Genomic DNA, 17,156 nt, shown 5'->3' with positions numbered 1-17,156 from the left:
TACAAGAATTAAATTGAAAAACAGTCGTTTTAAAAAATTATTACTGTTGCTTTCATAGGAGCAAATCCTTTAACTTGGTCAAGGATACCGTAGCGCCTTGGCAGTTACGTGTAGTGTTGAAGAGTTTTGTCATTTCCACTGCTTTCCAACGAGACATGAGGGTTGGTTGTCTGTGCGGGCGGAGAGGACCGTTGAGTTTGCTGATGATGTTTTGGCGTGGTTCGGTCGGCAGTAGCCGCTAATAATAATAATCCCTCAGCACTAAGTGCCTCAAATCTTGCTCTATTCTATCACGGATTTTCAAAAATATTTTAATAAATCATGCTGTTGTGTGGTTGAATGCGGCCTCTTAATAGTCAAAAACACACATTTGACATATTTTATGCCTAAATGAAGCATTTTTCCAAACATAAAAATTGCTAAATGAACTACAATCCTGTACAAATAAATATAAGGCATTCAGAGTACGCATTCAAAGACGTTGGGAGGATATCTTGTATTCTACATTGGTCACTAGGTGTCACTAATGTTACATTGATGAAGTCAGTAGCCACCACAGGAAGTACTGTACAGAACAGGAAGTAAACAAAAACAAGGACCTTTTTCAATGCTAACATGTGAGTCTATATTATGTCTTATTTGTCTTATTTTCTCTGATGCGTACTGTATCGGGTAATAGGAGGTTAAAGGTGACTATAGGGGTGTTATTTCATGTCTAGAGGGCTCTGTTAAAAATGAAGTTTTCTATGTTGTAACTACCATAATTTTCCCTTTATAAATAAGGAATCCTACTTTACGGACATTCACTTATGAGGGTTGGATCTGGAACCAATTAACCGTGATAAATGAGGGACTACTGCAAAGACATCGTTGCTCAGTCTCCTCCTTGTTGACGTCTGGGTCGACATTATCCTTAACGACCATCCAGCGATTGGGTGACAAGTGCAGCCAATTTTTTAGCATGTCGTGTATTCTGTGTCAGTGTCTGCTGTAACTAGTTCTGGAGCAAGTGTTGTGTTTATGGACCTAAATTAAGTATCGTAGTTTGGAGCTCTTTGATGACTGCTTCCATGGGTCAGCATCATCGTAACCTCCAAAAAGCTCCAACAAGGTTTTGTGGTTTTCTATCCATGCGTGTAGTAACCGCTACATTCATGATAACATGGAATACTTCCAGTATTTTGGGAACTTCCTTCCTGGGTGCATTGATTTCACATAGCAACATTCAAAGGAAGGCCACACCTAGCGTTACATTTTCCAAGCTCCAAAACAAAAACGCAGCAGCGGCGGCGGCAGCGAGTGATCGAGTGTGCGGTGAAGCTAGTCACTAGCCGGCTAGTAGCTAGCCGGTGTGGTGTGGAGGTTGGCTGCCTCTTTTTATCTGTTTTTATATCTTTAGAATGCACAGAAAAGAGGTGTGGCTGATGGGTACTTTTCCTTTCAAAACAGGCTAATACGGGTGATAAATGTTATACATGGAGATAGTTTGGCTCCGGTACACATTGTGGAGTACTCTACATTACTTCCTGTGGGAAGATTGTTTGGAAACGGGAGGTTAAGCAGCGTCCCAGAATGTGTCCTGGTCGACCTTGAAGGTTCACAAAGAAGAAGATGAAATTGCATTTTAGGGTTTGTAATGAGAGAAAAATGGCGTCTCCACCCTTTTTGTAATGTGAGGACATGCGTGCATGATTGAATTCTGAATATGCTGTTGGGTTCTGTTGAAGAATGCAGCGAGCGCTGATGTGAAACCCTCGCAGGAAGGTGGTGTTTTTCTTTTCTTTGCGCCGTACATGTACGTGTCACTTTGCTTTTGGCATGTTCTGGGAAACATCTTGACACGTTTAGGTGGACAAGCTCCTGGAAAATCAAGATCAGTGCAGTGGGGGGGCTGACAGGGGCTGGACCCTGACCATGACTGTCGCAGATGTATCCTTTAGACCTGGCCTCCCCGAGACCTGGCCCATGAACCTACATACTCCGCACAGCATGTTTTGACACACTGTCAGTCTTGTAGAATGGAGTGGAGGTACGAAGGTGGCTGCACACATGCGTACACTTGCTGTTTATGTTTCTAATCAAGCACTCGTTCAGCCTTGATAGCGTGCCTTCCCACCTGGGGTACGTCGTGTGAACCTGCAGGATTGGAGGGATGGAACAAAACAAACACAATCAAGATGGAAAGGATTAAAACACTCTTTTATGCTGAGGATGATCAATAATAACTTGATGACGTAATGCAGCGCCCAGTGGAGAATCTAAAGTGTCCCGTCCAGATAAGACCTGGTGGATGGAGGACGGAGCTGTGAGAAGGTCTGCTTCACACAATACATTCAAGTGTCAAGGTGGTCGGGGCTCCCATGAAAGAAACCATGTGGGGGGGCTCCACAAACAAACTGTAAAGTGGTTGACCTTTGCCAGCTAGTAACAGTTTTACACTCAATGGTGGCCACTTTGGGATATCTGAAGTGTTTGAAAGGAAATGCAGAAAGAGATGTCAGCTTTCACCCGGTGGTCAAGTTTGGAGCGTGTGGGTCACCATGGATTCTAAGGACAGGAGATCCACCAAAGACAGTGGAGCGCCTCCAACCTGGATCATGCCCACAAGTCTGGCACCATGACAGCTCTGTAGTCCTCCAGGGAGGGAGGAACCGGCCATGAAGCCCAAGCGAAAGCTTTGGTCTCTGCCGCGGGTCTCACACGCAGGCCTCAGACAGACTGATTAGTCTGCCGGGCTTTGTAATTTTGTTTGTTAGCGTTGGAACGGCACCGACATCAGGCTGGCTGCTTGAAAGCCTGCAGAGAAATGGCTCGGATTTCCCCAAATTCTAACATTTCAAAGTAACACCAGGATATTAGCCAAGTACAGCTGTCATTTTTGGGGGGGAGCGCTACTGTTTGGGCTTTTTGTCATTTGTCCTAAACCACCGGGCTTTGAAATGTGGCACAGTGAGCTTCCCCTCAGGGAAAGTACGTACTGTATTTTTACTTGGTATCGATTAATACCAAGTAAATATTGGGCCAGTATTGCAGATACCGATACTGATACCGATACCAATAATTCTTACTCGAAACTTTTGAAGATCATTGAATGATTTTTGCCTTAAACTTGATCATGATAATGATCATCATCATGATAACATAAAGTACTTCATTGGTTCCAGACCCCACCAAGACGAGAACTTGGATTCAAATGGACTGCTTTCATAGTTGGAGCATAGAAAATCAACCTCATCGATGGCAACTGGACTGTTGGGGTTGTCTTTGAAGACGTTTCGCCTCCATCTAGTCCGACTCCGAGCATGAGCCGATGAAGCCTGCTCGGCAGACCGATTGCGATCGATTGAATGCCTTGAGAATACAACGACTTTCTAAATATGCTCTTAACATTAGAGCTCTCTAGACATGAAATAACACCCCTATAGTCACCTTTACCCTCCTGTTACCCAATATAGTAGACATACAGTGTATAAGAGAAAAAATAAGACATAATAAAGACTCACACGTTAGCCTTGGGAGAGTTCTTTGTTGTTCCTGTTTCTGGACAGTACTTCCTGTAGTAGTCATCAACGTAACATTACTGACACCTAGTGACCAGTGTAGAATACTACATGTTACATCTTTGAATGCATCTTCTGAATGCCTTACAATTGTATTTGGCTTCATTTAGCCATTTTTATGCTTGAAAATGCTTCATTTTGGCAAAAGAAATACATCGAATGAGCTTAAATATTTGTATCTTTTAAAACGATAGGCCATATTCAACCACAAAACAGAAACGATTTATTAATTATGGATCATTTGAACCACCGTTGATTAAAGCAGCAAAATTTGAAGCGTGAAGTAGCGAATAATCAGAATAAAACACAGGACAAAGATTTTAGGCAAATATTAATCACACGTACTTGTAATATAATCATATTTAATACAGCAATATAGGACAGTGTAAACAATATGATGCAATCATTCCCTTTTATTACATCCAATTGTTTGAGCGAATAAGAACAAAAACTCTCATTCAAACGCATTGGCTAAATAATATAAGATAGAAATAGAACACCTTCAATGTACACAACGTGAAAACACACACAGAAGACAACTGAAAAACATTTATCTTACCACAGTAGTACCGAGTCGAGATGCCGATACCACCCTTGGTGCTAATATTATCGATATCTGGATCAATCTGCACACCCTGCCCCTCCAAAGTGAACAAAACTGAAGGAAAAATGAAAGGAAAACCAAGACTGTTAGTCCAATTAGTGTACCAGGAGGAAAGGAAAATGTGTGCTAATTTGCGAAGAGAAAATTCAACATTTCAAAGAAAATAAATCCCATACAGGAAATTGTCCAAAGTGTGCCACTTTACTCTTAAAATAAATCATGTGGTGCAGAGAGTACATTTCCTCTCAATTGTTTAATAATTGTCCCATTCGGAGGGTGTGTTCTGATTTCCAAGAACAAACGCACTTCCTCTAAAGATGGATTCCACTCAACGTCTATCGTATCGCCACTACTTCTCCTCTTCTCTGCTCCCATTCCAAACCAGGCCCGACCTTCTCCATTCTTCACCCCCCACACACACACTCACCCCGTGACATTGGGGAGTGAAGAGCAGAGCGGTTCTAACGTAACAGTCAAATAGCATTAGCGCTCGTTGAGCATTACAGTATGCGGCGTTGCCAAACGTGGACCGAAATAACAATTACACTCTTACAGATGAAGTAAAGGAGACAGAGGAGCGAGGAGGTGAAGGAAGCAGGAAAGCAATAGTGGAGGGGGAAAGCTTTGCTGATAACTGTTTTCAAAAGTAGACGCAGCTGTGAGAAGAATAGCAGAACCACTCTTGCCAGCTCAAGGATGCTCTAGAAACGTTTATCTGGTAGACGTATGAACACAAAAACACAAACCAGAGCTGCTGAAGCAGAGAAGCAAGCTGAAAGAGCAAACGTCTCCATCAATGAGCCCACATAGCCAAGAAAGCGCGCCACTTAAGGAAGCAGGGCAGCTTTGAAGGCACGTGAAGTGCCAACTGTCCGCTATCGCACGTTTAGAATCAAGTGGAATGCACAACCAGAAGAAGCCAAAGTACTCACCACTACAATAATGGCATACGCTAGAAACTATTTTTTACTTTTAGCAATAACTGCTTGTACTACATGCAGCAACAACATATTTAACAAATCATTATTCATCTCCAAAGCACAAGCTTGTTTATCAACAAGCTATTCATTGGTCAGCATTCAAGGGATAGCTGGGGGTTTTTGACATGAAGTTGTATGACCCCCCCTTTCAGCAGTGTAGTGAATCAATGGCGACCTACCCAGCCCGGTTCTGTCTCCCGCCGTATCGCTGCGCACCGTCACCTGTGCATTCTTGTGTGTGTGATGAAGACGCTTGCATCTTCTTCCGCGCCGCAGCGCCGCGGCCATCTTCTATTAAGTGTCTTTTCCACAGCTATATTAAGTCACTGTTGATGCACTACACTGCTGATGGGGGTGTCATACGACTTTACATTGACCATTTTTGAATTTTTCCAGTGGGGGCCATGTAGTGAAAAATGGAGGCATGCATAATATTTGGACTTTATTCTTGTAAAATTACTGCTGATGTTTTTGTTTTTTCTTATATTTTTAGAATGTGCTGCGGGCTATTAAAAAAACATTTGGCCGCACTTTGGACACCCCTGGATTACTTGTTTCTGTCAGATATTCACTCCAGTATTTACTTATCTGTATTTGCCCTACTTTAACTTATTTCATTTTCTATTCATTATTAATCAAATTGTTTTATTTTTTTAAGTTATTTTTTACTTTTTTTACTTAAATTTTCTTTTTTTCCCTGTATAGTTACAGGAGTTAAGTTGAAATGCTATGGAAAAAAAAGTCACGTCAAAAAAATGAATGAGTGGACGGCAAATGTTTTCTTCATGAAACCATATTCGGTCCTTGTTGACGAGAAAAAACAGTAAAATTATAAGGAAAAGTCACAATGTTGCAGGAATAAAGTCGTAATATTATGAGAATAAAGTACAATCTTAATGCATTTTGCATTTTTTTCTTTTAAGAGAGTATTTGGGCAACATTGATAAAGTCAAATTACATGAATTAATTACATTTTATAAAGGAAATAGTCCTTTAGTATTTTCCCTTTTTGTTTTTGTTTTTTTTATTGAGAATTCCTTCAACATGGCTCTTAGATGTAACTTTTAAAATACATTTTCAGAATAAAAGCAAAAGAAAAAACATTTTCCCAAATAGTATTATAGCTGCAAATTACAATGGAGCGTTCTGTACCCACCCTTGATCATGAATGAAATATTTATTTTTTTCTCCGGTGATTTATTTCTGCTGTGATGCTACAGTGCACATGTTCTCATTTTAGTTTAATTTAAAAGTGCATCAAGTGGACGCTTTGTCATTTATGTTCTTAAAATGTCTTTATTGCTATTTTAACATGACCTGACAAGCCGTAGTCACGTCTGCAAGAATATAAAAGACTTCCAAGGCTTCCAAAACATGAAGGATTGCAGTGCTTCTATGCAACACGGCAACTAAAATAAGACTTTATGTCATATATTCAGACTTCCCTCAACGGCTCCGTGCTCATAAATCCTGTGTGTCCTCTATATTTGACATGCATCTGTCCACTCCAAAGAAAGCACTGGCGCTAAATGATTGTAATTTCAAATACATACACTACACTGGATTTCAAAGCCACAATTGCCGGTTTTATGCCCATAAGAGGCTCAACAGAAGTTTATTCTTGCAAAAAAACGCTACATATTTAGCAGCATCACATTTTATTTACACAGGCACATCGAGCAAAAAGGCATATTGTTATAATGAATTGTTGATGCAATATTGATGCGACCATGGGTGATATGATGCCTGGTCATGGCACAGAGGCTTTGTCAGTGTTGTATATGGGCTTGAGCTGCAATGCCGGGCTTGGGCTATAGGGGGCAGTTACCTGCTAGTTAGAGCCAGCTCAAGAACGAAGAAATGCGGAACAGTTTTGGCTGCACTCAATGTGTGAGTTTCTTGTATTGAAATGTGGATTCGACTTTCTTGAAGGTATGCAGTGCTGTTTTGCACTGTAGACGCCAATAAAAGACCGGTTTGTGTCCGGTCATCCTGCCGTCATTGTAATATTATTGCATGAATGCACCGCATCAAACTTAAATTGGTTAGCTACAGGAAGAATTTTCATACAGGCCAACTGCAACGCTTTGGCTAATATTTCGGTTGTTTGTTGGACAACCTGGTGAAAAAAGTCAGCAAAACAGACGTCATCGTTTGTCTTTTTTACTGATTACGCGTCTCCGTGACGCAGAGTAGGGTTGTTGTTGCGCGGCTTCACGTAGCATTACGGTAACTGTAACCACGGCGACCAGACCAAAACAGGAAGCGTGCTTTCTGATGGAGGGCTTCCAGCTACGGTGGACCGATTGACCGCTTCAGCTGCGTGTAAAGGTATGTTCTTGTTTTAGGTCGTATTGGTATGTGTTTATACATTTAATGCAAAAGTGTTAACAGCACATGCGAGGACTCATTGACTGCCGTATGGTTACTGTGTGTTTTTACATTTTAACAGCGGTATTTGTTAGAGCAGGGGTCACCAACGTTCTTTCTTGCGAGAGCTACTTTTAGAAAATGAAAATGGCCACGAGCTACTCATTTTTGTAGAAATGATTTTCATACCTTATTTCAACCCAAACAGATCAAATAGGCTTGTTTTACCAAAACATTCACAAAATGCTGGTATCCACAACTCACATTTTATGTTTCAGAATATCTTTCTTTCTAGTGTTCTCACATTAACTGAAAACCTGAATGAAAAGCAGGCTTGTGGGCACCTCGTGGTCGTGGGGGGCTACCTGGTGTCCGTGGGCACCATGTTGGTGACCCCTGTGTTAGAGGTAACGTAACACTGTCTTTATCTCGTTATTGCAAAGATTCAGGTATTTTTTAATTGTGAGATAATGACGTGTAATTGTTATATTGTGTATATACTGCTGGGCGTTTGCTGAATTTTGAACAGTCTCCCCTTCCGTTTTTGTTTAACTGTATCATAGCAACCAAAAGGGGGCGGACACTGCTCGTCCCTTCACTGCAAAGTACTCTGATTAAGTTGTTAGCTACAATCTTTGGACAGTATGTTAGATTTAATGAGTGTAAACAACCTATAAAATAGCTGGCGGGTTTTCTCCTGAGTGTATGACACATTTGTAGCATGTAACCACGTGACACATGTCTGATCGTAGATGTATTTCAAACAGAGCAAGTGAGCACCTTCCGATCATTCTGACTTTTATTGTTTCACATATTAGACTAATTTGATTTTTTTGTTTGCTACTGTTGATGTTTAAAGCCGTCAGTTATTAATTAGTCCCCATTAATTCATATTTAGTTTGGCCAAAGCTGTATCTAGAAACATGAAAACAGACAACCACAAAGTATCCCACTGGGCAACATTCAGTTGTTAGCAATGCTGCACATGTAACATAAAATAGTCAGGTTCCAATAATACGCTAGTTTGAGATCAAACTGACTTTGGGATGTTATTGAATGACTTTAAGGGGGGAAAAAAAAAGTCACGATGCTATGAAAACGGACTTCTAATCAAATATATTGAACATCAAATCAATTGTCAAAGTCTTGTTAACATTTTCATGCTCTCCAGCACAATGGGGACATCGCTGACCAGGGCAGCCCAGTGGGCCGCATCGGACTCCGGTGGTGGCCAGCTGGAGTCCTCGCCGATGAACGACACCCTGCTGAATGAAATCCTTCGCTTTGTGGAGAACTTCAGCTCCCAGAATCCGCAAGAGGCAGAGGTGGTGTTTGAGGAGCCGCTCCAGTGGAGCACCACTTTAGCGCCGTCTGATTTCACAGCAGACTATGACATCAGGTGGGACCAATCAGGAGGCGGCCTGCTGGCTGGCTTTCAGTATCACGGGTCTGTGCAGGATTTGCTGTCACTGTGGTGTCTTAATGTATTTGACCTTGGATCTCCTCTGTCATTGCATCCTCAGAGAGTCAGACGTGGAGTCCCAGGAGAAAGACGACGAGGGGTGTCCGCTGTTGCGCCTCTCTCCCCCGACCGTTTGTGTCCGCAACTTCAGCCAACTCTCCAAACTCGCATGCGTGGCAAACGAGAAGAAGCTGCAGGAAGTTCAGGCGTGCGTTGAAGGTAAGGGTATCGACCACACGGCGAGTGTCAAGTCCCAGTTTCATCTGAAATCTTCCAGACCACCGACATGCCTCCTGACATGGATTTATGTTGGCTGCCAGATTACATCCTTTTATCCATGCTCATATCAGACAAAATGAAACAAACCGTCTCTTTACTTCCACAATTTTGTAAAATGTTGAAAACTTGAAGTTACCAAGACAACCACTCAAACAGGTTGCAGCTGGACTATCAATGCAGCTGACAAAAACATTCAGTTCAATTAACCATCAAATCTTCATGCAGTCCTTCACTCTGTCATGGTTTTTCAGAAATATGTTTATAACTCGTGCTGTTTTCTGGCTAAATATGGCCTTTTGTTGGTCAAAAGAAGGCATTCAGAAGACACATTGAAAGACGTGACGATGTGTAGTCCAGTAATCCCTCGTTTATTGCAATTGATTGGTTCCAGACCAGAGCATAAGTGAATTTCCACAGAGTAGGATTATAAATGGAATATTTTCATTGTTCGCTCACAGAAACCGTGTTTATCACGGGGGGGGGAAACAGGCAATATGACTTTTAAATTCAACAATACATGAAACATTCTGCTAATTCTGTGCACGGTGGCATGGCTCAGGTCATAGGTCATAGGTGATGGGTGCTGGTTCGACCATCAGTCGGTGAATACACTTCAACACACTTGTAGCATATTTCTACATCCGTTCTGTATTTCACTTCAGCTTCAGTGTTTCAGCATTCACACGTAGTTTCCACTGAAGTTGCGTTTTGTCCACCAAGGAGGCTGCCTTCATAACCATCTTTGTAGAAATAAGACTAATTAGGAAACGACCTCAAGGAAAAGTGCACTTTTTTGGGAGTTTTGCCCGTCATCCACAATCCTTATTTGAGACGTGAACACGTCTTTCTCTTTTCTGTGCGTTGTAAAGATATAAAAACAGCTAAGAGGCACCTAATGAATGCATGTAATGAACACACCTATTCCGCCTAGAAAGGCCGCTGTTAAAGCACCTCCAAAAAGCTCCAACAAGGTTTTATGGTTTTCTATCCATGCTGTGAAAGGAACGCTACACCCAGCATCAAAAAGCACAGCAACGACGTTACCTTCCGCTAGTGGCCTGAGGCATTGTGGCCGAGTGTGTGGTAAAGCTAGTCGGCTAGTAGCGAGCCGGCGTGGTGTCACTACATCAGTGATGTAGTTCTCGGGCGTAACAATGTTATCAACAGTAATAACAATGTCGCTGTAGCTTGGTTAATTTGCAGGTCACATTATGGAAAAGGAGCATTGTTGGTACTTTTTGGAGGTTTTCTCAGAAGGCTTTATAGGCGGAATAGGTGCGCCCCATTGTGTGCATTCTTAACTGCCTCTTTTTAGCTGTTTTTATATTTTTAGAACGCACAGAAAAGAGACGTGTGATCATGTCTCACATAAGGATTGTGGATGATGGGCAAAATTCCAAAAAAGTGCATTTTTTTCTGTAACTAATAGATTTGGATTCAGGTGCACACCCAGAACTTGTGAAGATTGTGACAAAGAGCGTGAGCAGTATTGCAGTCCAAGCGTGTGTTTTATTGTCTCTTCATGCCCAGAGAACAGAAAGCCTCTGGTGAAGATTCTCGGTCCCAACATTGCCGCCCTCCACAAGGCTGCAAAGGCTGACCGAGGGAAAGAGCAGCAGCAGAGCAAGGATGCTGACGTCAAAGTCAAGCTGCTCCGCCTTCTCCAACATGCCGACAAGCAGATCCTCCGCAAGCTCATGAAAGAAATATCAGAGTGGGTGTTCTTTGTCTTTCTGTTTTGCCTCATCTTCACCAGATGATCCGAGGAGCCACTGAATGACATTTCAAGAAAAAAACACACCATCGTGTTTACTTTGGGTTTTTTCTTGTTTTCAGAAAGGTCGAGCTCAATCCCACTGCAGTGAAGAAAGAAGTGGAATTTTTAAAGAACATTTGCAGCACTGGGGAGAATAGATTGTTAAAGTTGGTGCGATACACATCAGGTTTGAATTATCTTCATGTTTCACATAAATACTGAATATTCCACAGCGTAAAAAGACTACACGCTACACCGGCATCATTATGTGTGTCAGTCACCAGTGCGGCCTTTTTGAATAATTGTACGTTTATCATGGCACGTGCAAGCAAGGAGTCAGACGCCATCTTCCTTCGCTCACATCTCCCACCTGCTGTCTTTGTCGGGTTGCTTCTCTTTTCAGACTATGAATTTCCAAATGGGTGCCGCGCCCCTCTGTGGCGCCAACTAGAAGGTGAGATGTTTTACCTCGTGATCGAGCCCTACGATACGGAGACGCTCTACATCACCTGCAGCAACACCGGGGTCTTTTTCAACATGGTGAGACTTTGGTAAACGGTGTCCAGTAAAATCCTCGTTTCAGGCAGCTAAGTGCTTCCGCACCTGACCGTGACAGGTGCATTTCCACCAAGTAGGATTCCTTCTTTACAAATGGAATGTTTGTAGAGTGCAGGGCTGTCACAAGATCTCGTGAGATTAAAATGTGACAAGAGTTCTCCTTCAGAAAAAAACGTCCCGTGGGCACTAGGCCTGGGACGATAATAAATAAATAAATTACACAATAAATGAAAATGAACCTGAATAATAAATGAATAAATTACACAATAAATGAACTTGATCATTGTGCTGGCCTCAATATATTGCCGTGTGCGTGCGTGACGGATTTCCTCATCTCCCGCCTCCAAACAGGCGCAGGTGGGGCGCACATGTTTTTTGTTGTTTGTATTTTTCTTGAAAGTAATGTTAAAATCACATCTCATCTCGTCCTCGTAGACCCAATCTTGTATATCGTCCCATGAACTGACTATCTTGTGACACTCAGAGTAGATCGCCTTCTAAATACACTTGTTAACATTATTAGAGACCTCAAGACCTGAAATAACACCCCTATAGTCACCTTTACACTCCTATTACCCAATATACTGTAGTAGACATACTAAGAGAAAATAAGACCCTGTCATCACTTTTTACTTCCTGCTGTTTTACTGTACAATACTAAATGTAATATTGGGTTTATTACTGCAGGCGAAACAGGCCCATAGAAAGGTGGCAACGCGGGTGTCCTGTCCATACGTCAAACATTGGAATCTGTTTTCAATCATTTCCAAAAAGTCAATGTGCACGCTCGCAGCAGCATTAGTGACTTTGCTGACAAGCCCGAGGTTTCCTGACTCTGTTGCTTCACCTGGAAGTAGTTCCACCAAAGTGGAGGGGCGGCGGCGGGAGCAACTACAGCCGCGCACCAAACGGGTGACATTGATGCAAATGAAACCTCCAAACTATGGTAGTGTCTTAAACCTCATTTAGCAGTTAACATGGTTTTACACTTCCCTCGGAGGCTGCGTGTGGCTCGCATTAGAATCGTGGCTTTTTCCACAATGAACGTGTTTTTCACTCTGTGCTCACGACAGGGCATCAAGCCGGAGGGGGACGAGATCGCCTACGAGCGGACCGGCGATGTGTTCAAGGACCTGGTGTCGCTGCTGAAGAGCAAATCTCAGGTGTTTGCTGAGAACATCGACTCACAGGTACGGCGTGGAAGTGTGCCGCAACTATTTCACATCAAGTCACACACACACTTAAAAAAAAAAAAAAAAAAAAAAAACATAAGACATATGAATTACAATCTGTACTGTTGAACCTGGAAAAGGTTGTGTGCAAAAAAACATCAAAATAGATATAAAATATAATAATAGAATTCATTCATATGTTCAGACTTTATACTATTAGTGTATAAAGGATGAAATAAAGATTTGGACCCTTTTGCTTTGCTGTAGGAATGGTGGTCTTTTGCTTTTGTTGCAGCCTTTTCTTTCAAAAAAAAAAAAAAAAACATCATAGGCCCAATTTAGCAAAATAAATGAATAGATAGGTCTGTCAAAAGCAGGGGAAACTAAAGGCATCGTGGCACATTACTTATTTATATTGTACAGTACAAAAGTGACAAAGATTAAGTGTCTTTTGGATATTTTTGAAACTTTTTATTATAAATTATTTTGGCATTATTTTAGTATTTTTTTCATGTGTATCAAGCTGCTTTTTCGGGGCTCTTGCAGCAAAGATGTCGGGATGTCTTCTGTACAAGCGCAGGTGGCAAGGCTGGTGCTGTGTGGCTGGCACGAGTAAACTGTACACATTGTGTAATCGGTGTCTGTGCTGCTCCATGCTAGTGAGCTAGTGTCTGCTTGTCACCGTCTTCAAACATTTTTTGGGAGCCAACAACACACACAAACGGGGGCAGGCTTCCAGACGCTGAAAGCTGTGTGATTCATTCAGTAGTGCTGCTTCCTGCTTTAGTAATTTGACAATATAACAAATCGCCCCAATAATAGACTGCAGCTGCACGCAGAAATCTGTTAATCATTTCGTCTCTTTACTCGCGCTGCTAATTTTTTGCTGGAAAATGTGGCATCATCGCAAGTTCATCAAACCGTGGTGCACCGCTGGAGCGTTCACAGCCAGCTCCCCGTCTCAATACATGGAAAGATTAGCATTTTCACTTCTTTTGGTGACTTAAAGCAGTCGTTTTAACTCAATCTCACAGCTTTTAAATCATTTTCATCACTTTGGCAAAAAGTTGGGCTTTCGCAGCTTCACTCTATCACGTGTTTTCCAAATATGTTCATTCAAAAAATGTCATGGTTGACTACGGCCTCTTCTTAGCCAAGTTAAGCAGGTTTCATGTGTTTTTGGCCTAAATTAAGCATTTTATATATAAAGATGGCTAAAATACCAAGTAAAATACAAATATGGGTACATGTATCTAATGTACCATCATCGAACACGTTGCAGTATTTTCACAGGGTAGTGGTTGTGTGTGTAATTGTAATGTACAAGTACGTAAGGATTGTTAGCATATACTGTAAGTGTAGCAAGCATATTAAATGAAACACACTGTAGGCTGGGGGTATGCGTACAAGTCGTCTTATTTATTGTTGTTGTAATAGGAGTGTAAAGGTGACTATAGGGGTGTTATGTCAAGTCGAGAGGGCTCATGTTAAAATCTATTCAGAAGGTCGTAAAAAGGTTTTCTATGTCTTAAATCAGCAACTTTATTTCAGACACATACATGGTCCGTAGAACCTTAAAAACAAACATCATCAGTGTGGCTATCCCTTGCTATGTAGGTTAAGGCACCAGTGTTTCCACAAACTGTCTTATTTTCTCTTATGTCTGCAGTATTGGGTTATAGGAGGTTAAAGGTGTTATTTCATGTCTAGAGGGCTCCAATGTTAAAACCCTTATTTAGAAGGTTGTAAACAGTTTTTTTTTATGCTGTAACTACGAAAGTATTCCCTTTATAATTAAGGACTCCTTTGTGGAAATTAATTTATCACTTTCAGATCTGGAACCGATTAACCGGGATAAACGAGGGGTACAACAGGACTAAATTCTCACCCAAATTCAAAAAGGAATATCCTTAAATGATGATCTACTTTCTAGTGTTCCTCACAAGTCTAGAGGTGAGTTGCGGGCCGCCACAAATAAGTAAAGGAATGTATGGTAAACACCAATATATATCCCCAAACCTGCCAGAAGTAAGAAGAATGCACTCTGCCGAGTGTTAGCAGGATGCACAGAGGCTGACAGGACTGTGGCACTCAGGATTCCGTGGCAGTTGATGTGATATCAGTCCTACAAGTGGAATCAAGTGAACAGAGGCAGTCATTGGCAGCGACACGGGAGGAAACATACTTTCCTTCTCCATTTAGTTCATTGGATTCATTTTGACATCTCAGCAAGATTGGAAATTGGGCATGCTGTGTTTTTGCATGAAAATGAATCCCAACTGTTGTATGCTGTCTCGAGGAAGGACGGAAAGTCTTCTTTTTTGACGTACGTTTGCGGCCATTGAATTAAATGCACACGAGCACCTTTCAGATGCAGAATCATGACAATAATAATATTTCATACCAATACAGTGCAGTATATAGGCTCATCGCTGCGGGCGCCAGGCCTGCTTCATGCAACGTACGCCTGCCGGCGTCGTGTCGTGTTTGCTTGCGGTGAGTTACGGCTAATGGTGCTTTTTATTGAAGCATGTCAAAGACATTGAGCGTTCCCTTCTGTGAGAGCATGTGGGCTTTGTCCATGACACACATGATGGAATTAAAGCAGGTCAATTAGCTTGAATCAAATCAGACTGCGGCCGTGTGGTTGCTTGGATTGACCGAGATGTTTCCAATAACAGCTCACTTTACCTTTGAATAAAAACAAGCCTATGGAGAAGTGATTGGGCACGCTTGGCATCCACAGGAACACATCTTAATGCTTTCCCTCTGCCCTTTTAAAACGCTGCTAACAACCAATGACAGTACGAGCTATTTCTGCACAACAGGTGTCTGTGATTAAAACTCTATTTATATGCGTCTTATTGGCATGCATGACTTTTTTTTGTTTTTTTAATACAGACCTTCCAAATGAAAGTAATAAAGGAAAAACTGTGACACAAAGGCATGATTGTCTCTGCCAGGTTGCAAGTTTCTCTTTTTTCTTTTTTAAAGCGTGCGCTGAAATAATTGATATTGTTCAGCTAATGACCAAAAACCCAATAGAATTGAACAAGAACATGGAAAAACCTGCAGTAATTCTACAAGAGTAACATTTCAATGAGAGAAAAAGGTTGCAACCTAATGAGAGAGGTGGAATTTTATGAGAATAAAGTTGTGATAATTATGAGGAAAAAATAACATTTCAGGAGCATAACGTTGAAATATTAAAGGAAAAGACATTTTTAAAAATGTTGTCACAAGAAACAAATTGTAAAATAATGCTTTGGAAACATTCAAATATTACAGGAATAAGGTCACATTACAACGAAAAACATTGAAAGTTGAAATAGTAGTTTTACAAGAATGAAGTGCAAATCTTAAATCAAATCTATTATGGGACTAAAGCCGTAATTACAAGAAAACAATTTACAAGAAGAAGGTTGAAATATTTGGGGGACAAGACAGGAAAAGTGGGGGGAAAAAGAGAAGTTAATATGAAAAATAGGCTATTTCACCTCTGTGACAAAGCTGGGATATGAAACTTCTTAGCATATCTACATGTGTCGCTTTACAAAATATCCAAGTGGCAAAGTTGCATTTTTTAAATTTTTTTCACTGTGGCCCTCGCTGGAAAAAGTTTGGACACCCCTGCGCTTGAGTATTTCATGGCTCCTTTGAAAGTGCAAATGCCAAAAGACTAATAAAGTCCTGGGAAAGTACAAGTTACTGTCTCGCAGGCATCTTTCCAAGGTACTGGATGTAGTATTCCAATGTCAAAGATGAAGCTAAAAAGCCTCTCCTCCTCTGTCAAAGGAATTTCGAGAACCTCCACCTCCACGCGCGCCAAAGCCTCATGTGGAATTAGTGGACGCACAGACGCAGCTTTCGCTGAAAACTTCTCGATGGAAGGATCTCCGTTTGTCTGGGTATGTCAACAGAAGGAAGTACCTGTCTCCTGCTGAACATAGTGTTTGAGATACGTGGCGTGTACGAGATACGTAGCTGCAGGCTGCGTACGTGTACGAGATGCGTAGCTGCAGGCTGCGTACGTGTATGAGATGCGTATCTGCAGGCTGCGTACGTGTACGAGATGCGTAGCTGCAGGCTGCGTACGTGTATGAGATGCGTATCTGCAGGCTGCGTACGTGTATGAGATGCGTAGCTGCAGGCTGCGTACGTGTATGAGATGCGTATCTGCAGGCTGCGTACGTGTACGAGATGCGTAGCTGCAGGCTGCGTACGTGTATGAGATGCGTAGCTGCAGGCTGCGTACGTGTACGAGATGCGTAGCTGCAGGCTGCGTACGTGTACGAGATGCGTAGCTGCAGGCTGCGTACGTGTACGAGATGCGTAGCTGCAGGCTCCGTACGTGTATGAGATGCGTAGCTGCAGGCTGCGTGCTCATGACACAATCAAAACTATAATACACATGC

The 17,156-nt window shown here is 41.9% G+C and overlaps 1 protein-coding gene across 7 annotated transcripts in view; it reads left to right on the top strand.

Moving 5' to 3' along the window:
- Positions 1 to 17,156, top strand: part of odad2 (outer dynein arm docking complex subunit 2) — a 63,943-nt gene that overhangs the window by 12,029 nt on the left and 34,758 nt on the right. For 3 of the 7 annotated variants that reach the window (XM_054765395.1, XM_054765396.1, XM_054765397.1), the window contains 7 exons: positions 8,686 to 8,913; positions 9,038 to 9,195; positions 10,786 to 10,969; positions 11,092 to 11,198; positions 11,415 to 11,551; positions 12,643 to 12,759; positions 16,537 to 16,649. In XM_054765395.1, coding sequence (XP_054621370.1) covers positions 8,690 to 8,913; positions 9,038 to 9,195; positions 10,786 to 10,969; positions 11,092 to 11,198; positions 11,415 to 11,551; positions 12,643 to 12,759; positions 16,537 to 16,649 — 1,040 coding nt within the window. In that variant the 5' untranslated portion in view covers positions 8,686 to 8,689. Of the gene's footprint in view, positions 1 to 6,675; positions 7,476 to 8,685; positions 8,914 to 9,037; positions 9,196 to 10,785; positions 10,970 to 11,091; positions 11,199 to 11,414; positions 11,552 to 12,642; positions 12,760 to 15,106; positions 15,238 to 16,536; positions 16,650 to 17,156 lie in introns of those variants that run through there. The other 4 variants (XM_054765400.1, XM_054765394.1, XM_054765398.1 and 1 more) reach the window with 3 other exon arrangements.

The sequence above is a fragment of the Dunckerocampus dactyliophorus genome, chromosome 21, assembly GCF_027744805.1.
Source record: "Dunckerocampus dactyliophorus isolate RoL2022-P2 chromosome 21, RoL_Ddac_1.1, whole genome shotgun sequence".
Taxonomy (NCBI): domain Eukaryota; kingdom Metazoa; phylum Chordata; class Actinopteri; order Syngnathiformes; family Syngnathidae; genus Dunckerocampus; species Dunckerocampus dactyliophorus.
Note: the sequence above shows the minus strand (reverse complement) of the source record. Positions and strands in the feature narration are given on the sequence as shown.